This window comes from Ambystoma mexicanum, chromosome 10, assembly GCF_040938575.1.
Source record: "Ambystoma mexicanum isolate Mex_15411 chromosome 10, UKY_AmexF1_1, whole genome shotgun sequence".
NCBI classification, from domain to species: Eukaryota; Metazoa; Chordata; class Amphibia; order Caudata; family Ambystomatidae; genus Ambystoma; species Ambystoma mexicanum.
Window position 1 is genome coordinate 1,512,406,074 of NC_090932.1, and position 14,729 is coordinate 1,512,420,802.

Below are 14,729 nucleotides of genomic sequence, written 5' to 3' on the forward strand. Positions count from 1 at the left end.
CAGATGACAAAGCGTTTCCACTTCTTGGAGTAGAAATGTCTGGTGTTAGGCTTTCTTGCTTCTTTAAGTATGTCCAGGCAGCTCTGAGGAAGTTGGAGGTGCCCAGACTCTATTTCAGAGCCAGGCCGCTAAAATGAGAGTTTGCGATTATGGATGGAGTGTTTTCCCCCTTGTCCTGCGATGGCACGTTGTATGGGCAAGGTAGTTTCATCAGAGGGGAGATTGACATCTCCATCAGATGGGAGAACAAAGGTTGGCGGGCCCACATTGGAACCACCAGTATCATCGTAACTGGTTCCTGGTTCATTTTGTGCACTATCTTGTTGAGTAGGGGAGTTGGGGAGGGCGGGGCAGAGTAAACAAATTTCCCTGACCATATTATCCAGGGACCGTTCCCCTTGGAGCGGTTCGAGGGTACCTAGAGGCGTAATCTTGGCTTTTTGAGTTCTCCAGAGTTGCGAACAAGACTATCTCTGGGAAGCCCCATTCTGCGAAAACGTTGTTGACCATGTCTTTGTGTAGTCGCCATTTGTACTCTGTGGGTAGCGGGAAGTCTCTGCTGAGTACATCCACCAGAAGATTGAGTTCCCATGGAATGTGAGGAACATCTTGTGTTTGAGAGCCCACTTCCATATGTTCTGGGACAGTTTCGATAACCCCAGAGGGTGTGTGCCCTCCTGTTTGTTCAGATAATACCCGGCCGTGGTACTGTCCGTGAGGACTAGTACTGTCTTCTGCTGTAATTGTGTCTGAAAGGACTTCAGGGCTTTGAAAACCGCTAACAGCTCCAGCAGGTTTATGTGATTGGATGCTACTGGTGGGGACCAAATGCTGTGCGCTGTCTGCTGTAGGAGGTGAACCCCCCAACCCATGAGAGATGCGTCTGTAGTGAGAGTGGCTTCCACTGCGTGGGTGGTGAAGGTTTTCCCCTTCAAGAGGTTTTGCCTCGACCACCGCTGCAGAGAGCGAATGAGGGCTGCTGAGACAACCACTAGATCGTCCCATTGTCCACTGGCCTGACACCATTGGCTGTTGAGCCACTCTTGCATGGGACGCATGCGCAATTGTGCGCGTGAGACTAAATAAATAAATGCAGGATGCCATATTTCCTAACAGTTGCATGACCTTGCATTCCGTCACCTCTCGACTGGCCACACATTGAGGGATCTGAAACAGTATGTTTTGAACCCTTTCGTTTGAGGGTAAGACAAGGCAGTCTTCTGTCCGAATCAGAGCCCCCAGAAATTGACTTGGCTGGGGTCTAGGCTGGACTTCTCTTTTATTGAGAATCCCAGACTGAAGAGTAGATCTATCATCTTTTGAGTGTTTGAAAGGCATGTTCCGTACAAATCCCCTGTTATGAGCCAGTCGCCGGGGTAAGGATAAAGTGGGATAGATTGCCTGCGCAGGTGAGCCGCCGCTACTGCCAGCACCTTTGTAAATACCCTTGGGCTGAGGCAATGTCGAAGTGAAGGGCCTTGAACTGATAGTGCTTGTCCACCATCATGAACCTTAGGTATTTTCTGTGCGTTGGCAACATTGAAATATTAAAGTATGCATCTTTCATGTCCAAAGTTGCCATGTAATCCCCCCTGTGTTAGTAAAGGGATTACCTCTTGCAATGTTGTGATGTGGTTTGACAAATTTGTTTGCTGGGTGCAAGTCTAGAACAGGGCGCGTGGTGAGATCTTTTTTGGGTACAAGGAAGTACAATGAATAAATACCCTTGTTTACCTGTAGAATGGAGACGACTTCAATTGCGCCTTTTTCCTGCAGGATCTCAATCTCTTGCAGTAGGATCTTCAGATGTTATGGTGGCAAACACCTGGATTTTGGCAGTCGGGGATGGTGCTTCTACCCCTTTCTTTGCCACAGCGCTGTCCTGTAGACCGATATTGGTTTGAGGCAGCTGACTGCTGTCCTGAGGACCATGTGTTTCCCATTCCGTACTCATTGTATGGGGAGCGTGGGAAAGATGGTCTGCTAAAGGAGCGGCAAGAGCTTCCACTTTGCTGCTGAAAAGGCCTTTGCGTTATCTGGTTTAATGACTTCAAAGTCTCATGTTGCTTCTTCGCAGTTTCTAGTGCCTCATCTACCACTTTACCAAACAGGTTAGATTCCTCGACCGGTTTGTTAATTAGGGAGGCCTGTGTTTCTGGCTTGAATCCCATATTTTTCAACCATGCGTGCCTCTTCAATAGGGTAGCTTGGGCCAGAGTCCTCCCTGCTGTCTCTGCAGCATCTAGCGTATTCTTAAGAATATTATGATTCACCTGCCTACCTTCTGACACAATTGCCAGCAGGCGTGACAGCGCTGGCTCAGAGACCTCTTGCAGGCCTTCTTGGAGCAGATTCCACTGAACATCGCTGTAGCTGGCCAACAACTTAGTATTGCTGGCAATTTTGGTGGAATCGGCTGCCGCAGTTGTGACACGCTTCCCCAGGGCATAGAACTACTTGCAGTCCTTGTCCAGTGGGGCTTCGCCCGTGGACAAGGGTACCCCTGCTCTTTTCCTAGTCGTAGTCACCACTAGGGAATCTGGTGTGGCATATCCCTGAATGTAGAGAGGGTCTGTAGGTGCGGGGCAAATAAGCTTCTCGACCCGTGGGTTCACAGCTCTTGTTTGCGATGGGGTCAGCAAAGAAGGGGCGATACGGCGTTAAATGAAGTTCAGTAAAGGTATAGCCTGGCTTGCAGGTGGTTTCTCCTTCATAACATCTTCCACAAAGTCACTGTCCTGCACTTCTTCTTGCATGGCAATCTGAAATCGTTCTGCAGCTTTTTTCAAAATAGCATTAAATGCCATTTGGTCATCTATGGGAGATGCCTGTCTTATAGGAGTTGTGGGAGGCTCCATGCACAATGTGTCTGGATCAGGTGTATTGGCCGGTGACAGCCATGATGCATTATCTACTGGCTGCTCACCCCCCCCAATCTGGGGCCAGGTCAATAGGTTCCTCAAAGGGATCATCTTCCTGTATATAAGGGTCCCGAGGAACCTCCTCTGGTTCCGTCAGGTCAAACAGCTTCTCAAGAAGAGGGCTGGAGGTCCTTTGAAATTTAGATACACTAGGTCGTTAAGGCATGGTAAACCATTCTGAGAATTTTGAGAGTTTATTCATACACCCCTCAAACCTGTTCCTGGTCCATAAAGATGACCCAGAGGGGTCTGGAGTGGGGGAAGGGATTTCTTGGGGATCTGTGTGCTTAATCCGTCGTGATTTATCTAAAAGAGTCTTAGCCAGAGGTTGGGGGCCTTCACAATAGTCTTCCTGCCTTTCTTGGCATGTGGACGTGTCCCTCGATCTGTCTTTAGGCCTATTTGCCACTGAAACGATGCTTGCGAGACTCACGGATGTTCGGCATATCTGGGAGGGATTTCGACTATTCTAGCGGATTTGCCGTGCCAACGCCCTTGTAAGTGGAGTGCCCGAACGGATGCCGCCTAGGCGGTTGCAGGGAAGGCTGCCGACCCTGTGGATTGGTGGGTGCGGTCGAAGAAATCGGCATACCCATTGGCATCTTTGACCATCCCGATGAGTCCATCGAGGCAGTTCGGGGGGGAGGTTGTGCGGTTACCTTGGTGAGTAGCATGTGCGTCTCTGTTGCTGGGATGTACACTCCCCATAGCAGAACCGGTGGCCTGCCTGCCGGGGATGGACAACTCGGATTGTGGCTGCTCCGAAGATAGGTCGATGGCATCTGTGTCGGAGACATGGCTGTCGTTCAATGTCAGCCATGCCTGTGGCAGCGGGGTAGTTACCCTCAGCCTGCAGCATGGCATATGCCGCCCACCAATAAACTCGCCGTTCTTTTATTGTCTTAGGACGAAAGAGCTGGCAAGACCGATGGGACTCCTCGTGGTGATCTCGAGGTAGACACTTATTGCACCTCCGGTGCATGTCCTTCCAGAGGTACTTGCCTTCACAAGAAGAAGGGCAAAATTTAAAAGGTGTCCTGTCCATAGCTCAGGTTTATCACAACAGCAAAACCAGAAGGGAAAATAGAGGAGAGAGGGAAATACATTTTTGTAAAGAAATAGAGTGCCGGAGGCCTTACCGGAGGGCCAAGGCCACGCAGTCGACAGCGTCGACGGGAATACCAGCCGTCGAAGTCTGGAGTTGTCTTCCACGGTGGTAGATAAGTAGCCGTCGATGAAGGGGATGGATATAAAAGACCGGAGGTCATGGACAGAGATATTAATTTGCAATTTTACGACCTCTGCATAAGGCGACCAGTTAGCTGGGTGGAAAAAAACAATCTGAGGGACAGCGACAAGTGAGGGATTTTGGGTACACTACACATCAGGTTAGGGATAGTGTTACAGGCTCGCCCATGTCGACGTCCCCTTTCGATCCACGAAAGACGAAATGCAGTACTTCGCGATTACCACTAGATGTCAGACTACATGCACAGCATGTGATTCTAAGCAGATTCACAAGCATCAGAAAATAGCAGTTACAAAATTATGTCAACAAGCATATGTGAAAAATAACAGTACCTGTTGACCAAAGATTTAAAGTGCCAAGAACAGCATCACTTGCATTTCGAATGAGAACCGGCTTCCCAACCTGGTAACCTAAAGAGGAAAAGGCATAAATAAAGCATAGTAAATATTCAGAATTAGAGACTGAGCTAAAATAGTACAGAACTTGATCTGTACGATATAAAGGAAAGCATGATCTATTGCGTAGGGTAAAGTCCCCGGACAAGCAAAGTTTTCACTGCACGGTAAAAAAGTGAAGTTTCACATTGCAAAGTTGTGGAATCGCAAACAGTGACGTACAACACAATTGTTAAAAAATTATCAATTTGCTAATGTGTGCCACAAGGATGGGACATGAGTCAATATTCTCACCTTACATGTAGTGTTCAAGTAGGTGCATAGTAAATAGGTGCTCTCACTAAGTATCAAACACAAGGACCATGTTTGTTGTGCCTCCAGGGACCCTAGGACATTCCCCCAGGCATCCTGTAAATTGTGCTTTTAAACCTTTCCCCCCTTTCCCTCAGTTGCTCAAGAAGAAATTATTTCCCACTTTTCTTTCTGACTTTTGGTTTATGGCAGCCAGGAAAGGTAAGGGGGTGGTGGGTAAATCGCAAAAGACCTTTAATCACAAAATAAAAAAACATTCCGATAACTACCACTTATGGAATCAATTTCTGAGATGCAAAAACGTGCAAACTTTACACTTAGATGGCGGGTTTGCTAATCTGCCCCAAGAGTTTAAAGTATTGCTCACTGTCTGTGCTTATAGACACAAAGCAAAACAATGGTGTGGCGGGAGATAGAGGGATCGTCCTACGTTTTTGCTTAGGCAAAGTGTCCCGACTCCCAGACACATTTTGCACTAACAGAATGCAAATAAATGCGCACTGGAGAACAGCGAGCTAGGTTTGAACACCTGCTTTTGCACTAAACATTGAAGCTATATTGGTGTTCATTGGAATCAGCACCCTAAACATTAAACTTTACCTTAATAGCTTCGAGATCTCACCCGATCTATGTTTGCACACAATGAAGCAATATAGCAAAAAGGGAAGAGAAACTGATAAGCATCACCTGCCTATGACAAAAACAGAGTAATGTACTGGAATGCATGTAGTTTACCTTCATCGACTTGCATGTCACTATGGATTTACACTTGCATTCTTCGACAATCATGAAATACGGAAAAAAGCCAACTGCAGAAATGAGTTTCATTGTCTACATCTGAACTAACCTTCAGTTTTCTATGGCCAGGGTTGCAAGAATGAGGTAGCGGTCTGACAGCTTTGACGTAGCTCAAATATGATTATTGAAATACAGTATCAACTCCAAAACTCAAAAAATCCACAAATGCCTAAATCAAAATTTGTGGATTGGTGGGCATTTGGGTTTCAGAATCGTGTGCGTGTCTCTGAATATCAAGGGATTTCAAGCCGATCTGAATATAGTCAGTGTAGGTTGAAGGCACTGCCCTTCTCTTGTCAATTTTCAGTTGCCTAAACCTTTTCGGAGTTATGGGATATTTTAAATGTGCAGCATTTAAAATGTTTGCATCTACTTTACAAGATTTGCGTAGAATTGTGGCAAGTTAAATTGTACTACTGTTATTTATTTGTTGCCCTTTATATGCAATTTCCCGTGGGTAAGGATCCTCAAACTGAGGGCGAATTCCTCTACCTTGAATGTCTGTGGCAAAAAGAGCAGAAATAAGTGATAATTAAAAAAAAAGCTTTTGCGCGATCTCATCTTTTTAGCATTAGACAATCACGAAGGTGAAGCAGAGTTTGGTAGGGAGACAAGGGGCTATAAGGTTAGAATGAAAGCAGGGAATGGCCAACATGTGCATCAGTTAGGTTGTTTTAAGCTATGTTTGTGTATTATATTAAAAGTTGCATGCACATACTAGTCACATAATCAAAATTTACCAGGGTTTCCAGACAACATTGTTGAGGTCTGACTGCTGTTCACATTCACAAAATTTGCCACAAATCTTTGCGTCAGTATCACTGTTAAAGACAAAAAACAAAAGCATGTTTTGTAGTAGGGTTAATCTTTCCAATATTCACAGCAAATGGTATCAAAACTAGAAAAAGGTACATTACAGTTTGGTAAATTCTTAACACATCTTCACTCTCCAATGGACAGAAAGAGTAGTAAACTGGAGACCAGTGTCTGAGTATGTGCCCAAGCTTCTTGGCATGCTTCTAAATGTACACATGCTCCCAAGCACACTAGCAAAGCCCCCATACAAGAGCACTGTGATCCTGGCTTATCGCTCCCTCTGTGGAAAGCACCTTTTGGAAATCTTGTGCCCTAAACCGAAGCAATGATGACACACAAACTGCCAGGACTCCAGTTGTGAAGCAAAACAGATGTTTGCAATGGCCAATATATTGCTCTCACTACTGTATGCCCGTAAATCAATCACATTTGTGCACCACAATCAACATCAGCGGACTGTGGAATATACTTTTGAGAAAACATAGCACCATATAGAATGCTGAAGGTCTAGAAGTAGGGTGCTTAGTGATGGCATAGCAGGTGGGGGGGGGGGGTCACATATCGTTGCCCCAGTTTCGCATTGTATAAACAATTCATCCAGTGAGTTATGGAAACATTTTAAATGTCTCATAGTAAGGTTGATCCAAAAAAAAAAAAACATTGATGGCTATAACAATCAATCATGCTGCTCCTACTACTTTCACATTTCAGGCTGCATTCCTCCTGCAGTAAACTGGTGTAATGGCTATTACTATCACACAATTTAATGGTACTCAATTTACCAACCTTGGAAGGATAAAGGGCTGGGCCAGCCCAGTCAGGATTCGACCCAGTGACCACGGGCTACACACATAGAAATCGGAGGTTAGCAATCAACTCGCATAACAACCCTACTGGAGTATGCATACGTATTTGCCCTGTGTCAATATGGATTCCTTCTACCAGCCTGTGAATAAACATTATACACATGGAAGCCAGCGGGCAATCACCAACGCCTCCGAAATAAACCCACTTTACCATCATACCCTTTTCTTGGAAATTACAGCATTTGCAACTTTGCTTGTAAGCTCATATACATATATATTGATATGCCAACACTTTTTTGTGAAATGATGTGTCCTTTAGAGAGAGGGCCAAACAAATGACTCTCAGCAAAACCCAGCTACAAAACGAGCAGTTCGACCCACACGGGCAGGCAATTGTGAGGGAGATTTTCTTTTTGTAAATCTTTCCCACTCTTCCTTGAGCCTCCAAGCATTACTGCTGGACTCACTGAGGCTTCTTTCATTGACTTTGAAGATGAGTGAGAGATTTCTTTTTATCTCACTCACCCCCTGCATTCACTTTATTTTGGAGACATTGGACTCTCGTTTTTGGGTTTCCACTGTGGGGAGCCCTTTCCTATTAGTTCTGGCATCCATGTTTTCCTATGGCAGTACCCCTCATAGAATGAGGAGTGCTGCCTGGAGTCCCTTTTGCAATGTCATTTTGGGTGCAATGGGAAGCCTCATGGATCTACCAGTGCAGGCCTAGTCATCTCCTTTTTACAATGTGTTTTTACTCTTGCAACGCAAGCCATCTTGCATAGAGTATGGTGGGGACACTATGTCCCTTTTTCTTTGTCCCAATTGATATTTGTTTACTTTTCCAGGCATTCTCTGAACAGGCTGTTCGCAGTCTTTTCGTGATTACCCTTTTTGCGGATGCACTATTGCGCGCTGACTTTTGAGCCGCAATAATACACTCAAGAGTACCACATACACAAAATGGCCTCTCTGCATGTATTAAGACCTGTTTAAGATGGCCTGTCCTTTGTGTGCTGTCCTTCTACCTTGCCAGATTGTGAAGGGTCCCTTTTCTTAATGCACATTGCCAGAAAGCCTGCAAAGGTTCTCTTGAGTGTAGTGGCACCTCACCCCCCTTAACCAACATTTCACCAAGGGCATGGTTGCTGCTGGGCTTATTCTGGAAGTCTAGCTGTCCACTATTGGATAGCCACCTCCAAATGTGTATGTTGCAAGCTTCCTTACTGGAGGGCTGCCAGTCTGGCTTCTGGATAGATGTGGAAGAGCTGGACACAGAAACCAAGTCTACCACTGGAGCTGAAGCGATCCAAAGAAGACAACCAAGAGACGCCGGAGGACAGCTGCAGGAAACAGCATTTGCTCAGCTATCTCTCCAACGTCACAAACCTCGACCTTCTACTTGACAGGAAAGACCTTTGCGAGGTGCCTTCCTCCCTTCGATTAGTGGGACCTTCAGCTGTCCTACTCGAGATTCATCACATGATTTAAATCTTTGGAGTGTGCTTCTTTGCATTTTCTCTGAAAAGTCCTGGATCTAGGTTCACTGCAAGGACTGCCTTCTGGCCTAAGGGCTGGAACTCTTCGTGGGCATACTCAGGGCTTTGCTGAGGCACTGGACATGGGCTTTACAAATCTTCACCAGTACTAATAAACCTTTGGGAGCCCCATATCCAATCACCAAGCTGCTCAGTGCCCAATGACCCTGCCCGGGGTCAATGCAAGACTTATCAGTCAAGTAGTCCATGAGCGTCTCGTCTTTGTCTTGGGACCAAATCTGGGTGTCCCACCCTAATCCCCCCCATCCAACGATTCGAGATTTCCAGAAGAACTGAAAGACACCCAGCAATGATGGCTCTTAAACCTGTGACCAGACAACTCTGCAAGCCTTCCCCAAGCAAATGACTGTTCCCTGGGACTTATTTTACCTTGCTGGAGGTTCGGGTGCCTGAGATCCTTGTATTTCAGGACCCCCCGACCCCCTTCCACACTGAGTCTGCATTGGGCACAAAGTCCTGCTTACCGTAGCCCTAACCAGGGCTGGTGCAGGGCAGTGGTGAGCGGTTGATATTTTTGGGGGTCACCCTCTTGGACATCGGAGGTGGTAGCTGCTTCCCAGAAGGCTACAATCTGGTTTAAGTCCCTTAAATCCTAACTTCTACTTTTGCTCTGCGCTATCTGCCTTGTCCTACATTGCCTAGCTGAGCTGGCCCATCTATGATATTTGACATTCACATAAAGGAACCTTTTTTGGGACACCTAAAGATTCCCAGAGACTAAGTGGGATAGTGTGGACTTCTCAAAACTAGGGATATGGTGCTTCAGTGCCTTACAATTGTAAGGCCGAGGTTCGGATTTGTGTAATAGTTGTCTATGCATTTTATTATCCATTAACTGCTGGTGATTCTTACATAGTGTTTTACCCATAGGGGAATACTGACCTGTGTATTTCTGATGCTTGTATCTGCTTAGATCACATGCTGTGCATAGGCCAACATCTAGTGGAAATTGCGGAGTATTACAGTTTGTTTTTCGAAACTCGAAAATGGGCGTCGACATAGGGCGTGCCAGTAATACTATCCCTAGTGTGACGTCCACCGTACCCATGATCCCTCACGCGTCTAGGACCCTCAGATTATGTTTTTTCTTTGTGACATGAGGTAGCATGAGGAGTAGCGTGAGTGCAGATAATCCAAGCAGATAGATAGAAGATAAGACTACAAGCATCCATGCGTCTTCTCTCAGAGGGGAGGAAGGGTGGGTCGCATGTGAATCTAAGCAGATACAAGCATCAGAAATACGATTACGGTGAGTAATGTATCCCTTCTGAGGCTTGTGGAATCTGCTTAGATCACATGCTGTGCAAAGATTAGCAAGCAGTGTTCGAAGAAGGCGGTGGGATGTGAGAAGGGTCATGAGCGAACAGATGTCTTAGAACCGCTTGTCCCACTTGAGTATCTGTCTTGGAATGAGTGTCAATGCAGTAGTGCTGAGTAAAAGTGTGAATAGAGCTCCATGTAGCTGCTTTGCAAATGGTGTCAAGGGGTACATTTGCAATGAAAGCCAGAGTGGCCCCAGTGCGTCTAATAGAGTGGGCTCTTGGCGTAAAAGGCAGAGTTTTTTCAGAAAGTGAGTAACACAGCTGGATACATTTGACTATCCATTTCGAGATGGCGCCTTTAGAGATGCAATCTCCCTCTCTGCCTGTAGCTACGGAGACGTACAGTTGGTCTGTTGTTCTTAGCGGTCTGGTCTTGTCTACATAGTAGAGGACCACTCTTCGCACATCTAGAGTGTGTAGTTTCACCTCAGCAGAGCTTTGGGGTTCTTGGAAGAAGGCCGGTAGCTCAATGGACTGGTTAACGTGGAATTTTTAAATGAACTCAGGTGAGAACCTAGGGTGTGTTCGTAGAACCAGTTTATCCTTATGAACTGTAAAGAAAGGATCCTGCACTGATAAAGCCTGAATTTCACTGACCCTTCTTATGGATGTAATGGCTACTAAGAAGGCAGTCTTATAGGTCAGGTGTTTGAAACTAGCTTTATGCATGGGTTCAAATGGGGGCCCCCCTGAGTTTAGCAAACACCACATTAAGGTCCCATCCTGGTGGTGGGTTAGAAATTGGAGGGTGGAGTCTCTTAACCCCTTCCATGAATGCTTTAACCACTGGTACTTTCCACCACGACACCTTGTTATGGGAGGTGGTGTAGGCAGATAACGCTGCCAGTTGTACCTTGAGTGAATTAAATACCAGCCCTGCGTCCAGCAGGTGGAGCATGTAGGTGACAATATTGGAAGGAGTACAATCAACTGGGTTGATTTGTTTATACTGGCACCAAATAACGAATCTCTTCCATTTATCAAAGTAACAGTGTCTAGTGTTTGGTTTCCTAGATTCCTTTAGGATATCCATGTATCTCTGTGGTAGATTGAGGTGGCCAAACTCTATGACTTCAGGAGCCATGCTGCCAAGTTGATCTAGCTGGGTTGAGGATGCACTGTTTGTCCTCCGTGCTGGGATAGTAGGTTGTGCCAGCATGGGAGTTTGATGGGTTTGCACACTGCCAGTCTGCGCAGGTGTGGGAACCACGGTTGTCTCGCCCACATGGGAGCAACTAGGATGAGCGTCATCGATTTCCTGTCCATCTTGTTGACCAACTTCCTCATCAGAGGAGTGGGTGGAAAAGCGTAAGCAAACATCCCTGACCAGTTCATCCACAGGGTGTTCCCCTTGGAGCCTGGCTGGGGGAACCTGGATGCGAATCCTGGGCATTGTCTGTTTTCACTTGTGGCGAATAGGTTTATAGTGGGGAAACCCCACTGTGAGAAGAGGTCTCCTACGACCTCTTCGTGTAGACGCCATTCGTGTTCTTCTGGGAGGGGATCTCTGCTCAAGGCGTCCGCTAGTGAATTGAGATCCCCTGGAACATGTTGAGATGACAGGTAAATGTTCCGTCTGAGTGCCCATTTCCAAATTTTCTAGGCAAGCTTGGACAGATTTGGCGAACGAGTCCCTCCCTGTTTGTTTATGTAGAACATAGCTGTCGTGCTGTCTGTTAAGATCTGCACTGACAGGTTCAACAGGTGGGCTTTGAACGCTTGAAGCGCTTTGAAGACTGCCAGAAGCTCTAGCAGATTTATGTGATTCTTGGCCACTGTGTGAGACCAGAGACCCTGAGCTGTGTGGTGAAGGAGGTGTGCTCCCCACCCCGACAGGGACGCGTCTGTAGTGACTACGGCCTGTATCTCCGGGTCGTAAAAGGGTTTCCCCTTTGACAGGTTCTCTCTTGTCCACCAGTGAAGACTCTGTACTAGTGTTGGCGAAACAACCACTAGATCATCCCACTGACCACTTGCTTGAGATCACTGTTTCGCCAACCATTCCTGCATGGGATGCAGGCACGCATGGGGAACCAGGTAAATACATGACACCATCATGCCTAGCCAACAAATCACTTTGCGCACCCTTATCTGGCGACCGGGCTGATATTGAGGAATTTGCATAGTAGATTCTGAATTCTTTCCTCTGATGGAAAGGCCAACCCCTCTTGCGTGTTTAGGACAGCTCCTAGGAACTGTTTGGAGGTGCTTGGCACAGGCTTGATTTTTTCTCGTTGATTGAGAAACCCAATTCGAAGAGGAGGTCGATCGTTCTTTGGATGTTGGAACTGCAAATTACTGGGGTCTCCCCCGTGATGAGCCAGTCGTCCAAGTAAGGGTACACTGGGATTGCCTCCCTGCGTAGGTGTGCCGCCACCGCCGCCAGTACCTTGGTGAATACCCTTGGAGCCGAGGCCATACCGAAGGGCAGCACCTTGAACTGGTAGTGCTGACTGTCCACCTTGAAGTGCAAGAATCTTCTGTGCGCGGGGAACATGGGAACATGGAAATATGAAAATAGGCATCTTTCATGTCCAATGTTGCCATGTAATCTCCCTTTTTTTAGGAGGGGGATTACCTCTTGGAGCGTAGTCATGTGAAATTTTTGGGGCTTGACAATTGTTTGCAGGGCGTAAGTCTAATACTGGGCGCATTGTCAGATCTTTTTTTGGCACAAGGAAGTAAGTTGAATAAATACCCTTGTTTACCTGGTTGCCCGGGACCAGTTCTATCGTATCCTTTGCGAGAAGACTGACGATTTCCTCGAGGAGGATCTTTTGGTGGTCCCGGGAGTGTATTTTTTGTCGTGGAGGGTGGTTGCGGGGGCGCTCCAGCAGTTCGATGCAGTATCCCGCGGACACTGTGGACAGCACCCATCTGTCCGAAGTGATCCCTTCCCATGCTTGGGTGAAATTGGAAATGCGCCCCCCTACTGGTGATGCATGGGAAGGGACCCTGAGCGGAGCGTCACCGTTTGCTGGGAGGCGTACCGCCTCTGCCTGGGCTGCCTCTCCCTCTACCGCAGCCCCTCTTGTTACCTCTACCCTAACTTTGGGTACCTTGTTGGGTACCCCACGATGTACCCTGCCCCTGTGAGTAATTGGAACCCCTCTGGGAATTTTGTCCGCATGAGCGACGAAAATTATTATTATTCCCTCTCTGGTTCGTGGGTTTGTTGGTCAATTGTCCCAGGGACTTTAGGGTATCGTATTCATCTTTGGCAGATTTGAGTGCCTCCTCTACTGCTTTGCCAAACAAGACATTCGGTTCCACCGGCATGTCGATAAGAGTAGCCTGGGTCTCGGGTTTAAACCCTGACTGTCTGAGCCAAGCGTGTCTCTTGATGACAGTGCTCTCTGCGATGAGCCGGCCTGCATTATCTGCGGCGTCAAAGGTTGCATTTAGAATGCACCCGGAGACCGATCTACCCTCCGACGCAGTCTGGGCTAACTGGCCCTTTAGTGGTTCAGGTGGGAAGGCTACCTGGTCCCACTGGTGGCAATTATAGCTTGCCAGCAGAGTGGTGGCATTGGCGATTCTTGCTTGGTAAGCCGAAGTGGAGGCCACTTTCCTTCCTAACCCATGAATCATCTTGCTCTCCTTGTCTGGGGGAGCTTCAGATGATGATAGAGGTGTCCCCGCTCTTTTCCTGGTGTTAGTAACTACCAACGAGTCGGGCTTAAGTTAACCCCTTATATAAAGTGGGTCTGACTGGGCGGCCCTGAACAATTTTTCAATTCTGGGGTTGACAGCCCTAGTGAGATTAGGGGAAGGGTCAATTCTGCGTTGGATGGACTTCAGAATTGGTATGGCTTGTCCATACCAATTCTTATCCCCCATGATCTGGGTTTCTTATCCCCCATGATCTGTTCTGCAAAGTCCCTCTCTTCCTGAGCCCCTTGAGTGTCTATGTGAAAGTGCTCTGCAGTTCTAACTAAGACCTCATTCAGAAGAGGCTGATTATCCACAGGTGAGTCAGTGACCGGTGGTTCTTTGTTAACAGGTGAGTCTAGATTATAGACCTCTGCCTCGTCTTCCTCCTCCTCATCCTGGTCCTCGTCGTCTCCGTAATAATCAACTCCCGCTTGGTCGTCCAGCATTTGTATGCCTGGGTCTTCAGCGTACTGGTGATAAGGTTGAACAGAGAATGGGTCTGAAATCAACCCTGAGCTGGAGCTTCCTCACAAGGTCTTTTATTGGGAGGCTGAGGGTCTTTGGATCCTGAAGGAGTAGAGTTGTCAGGGGTACTCTGATATCTCAGAAAATAATCAGGATTTTTTTCATAGAAATTTGCCAAAGAAGACATTCTTCTCATTACCCTGTTATGTCGTCACAGCTCCATTCCCTGGAACTGGGGATGACCACCTCCTGCTGAGGTTCCCCTCCTATTCCTATATCCAGTAGAGTGGGAGGGATAACTTTAGACTTGGTGACAGGGTCAGGGGTCCTAGATTTACTTTTATCTGAAGACCCATGTTTGTCCTTGTGGACCCGGGGTGCAGAAGTTGTGTTTGACGACTTCTTTTGTTGTTTGTCCCCTTTACCATGAGTGGA

The 14,729-nt window shown here is 47.1% G+C and overlaps 1 protein-coding gene across 1 annotated transcript in view; it reads right to left on the minus strand.

Moving 5' to 3' along the window:
- TCTN2 (tectonic family member 2) overlaps positions 1-14,729 on the minus strand; it is a 794,052-nt gene that overhangs the window by 206,794 nt on the left and 572,529 nt on the right. Inside the window, exons 11-12 of the mRNA XM_069619693.1 lie at positions 6,416-6,496; positions 4,503-4,580 (exon numbers count right to left, since the gene is read on the minus strand). Coding sequence (XP_069475794.1) covers positions 4,503-4,580; positions 6,416-6,496 — 159 coding nt within the window. The remainder of the gene's footprint in view (positions 1-4,502; positions 4,581-6,415; positions 6,497-14,729) is intronic.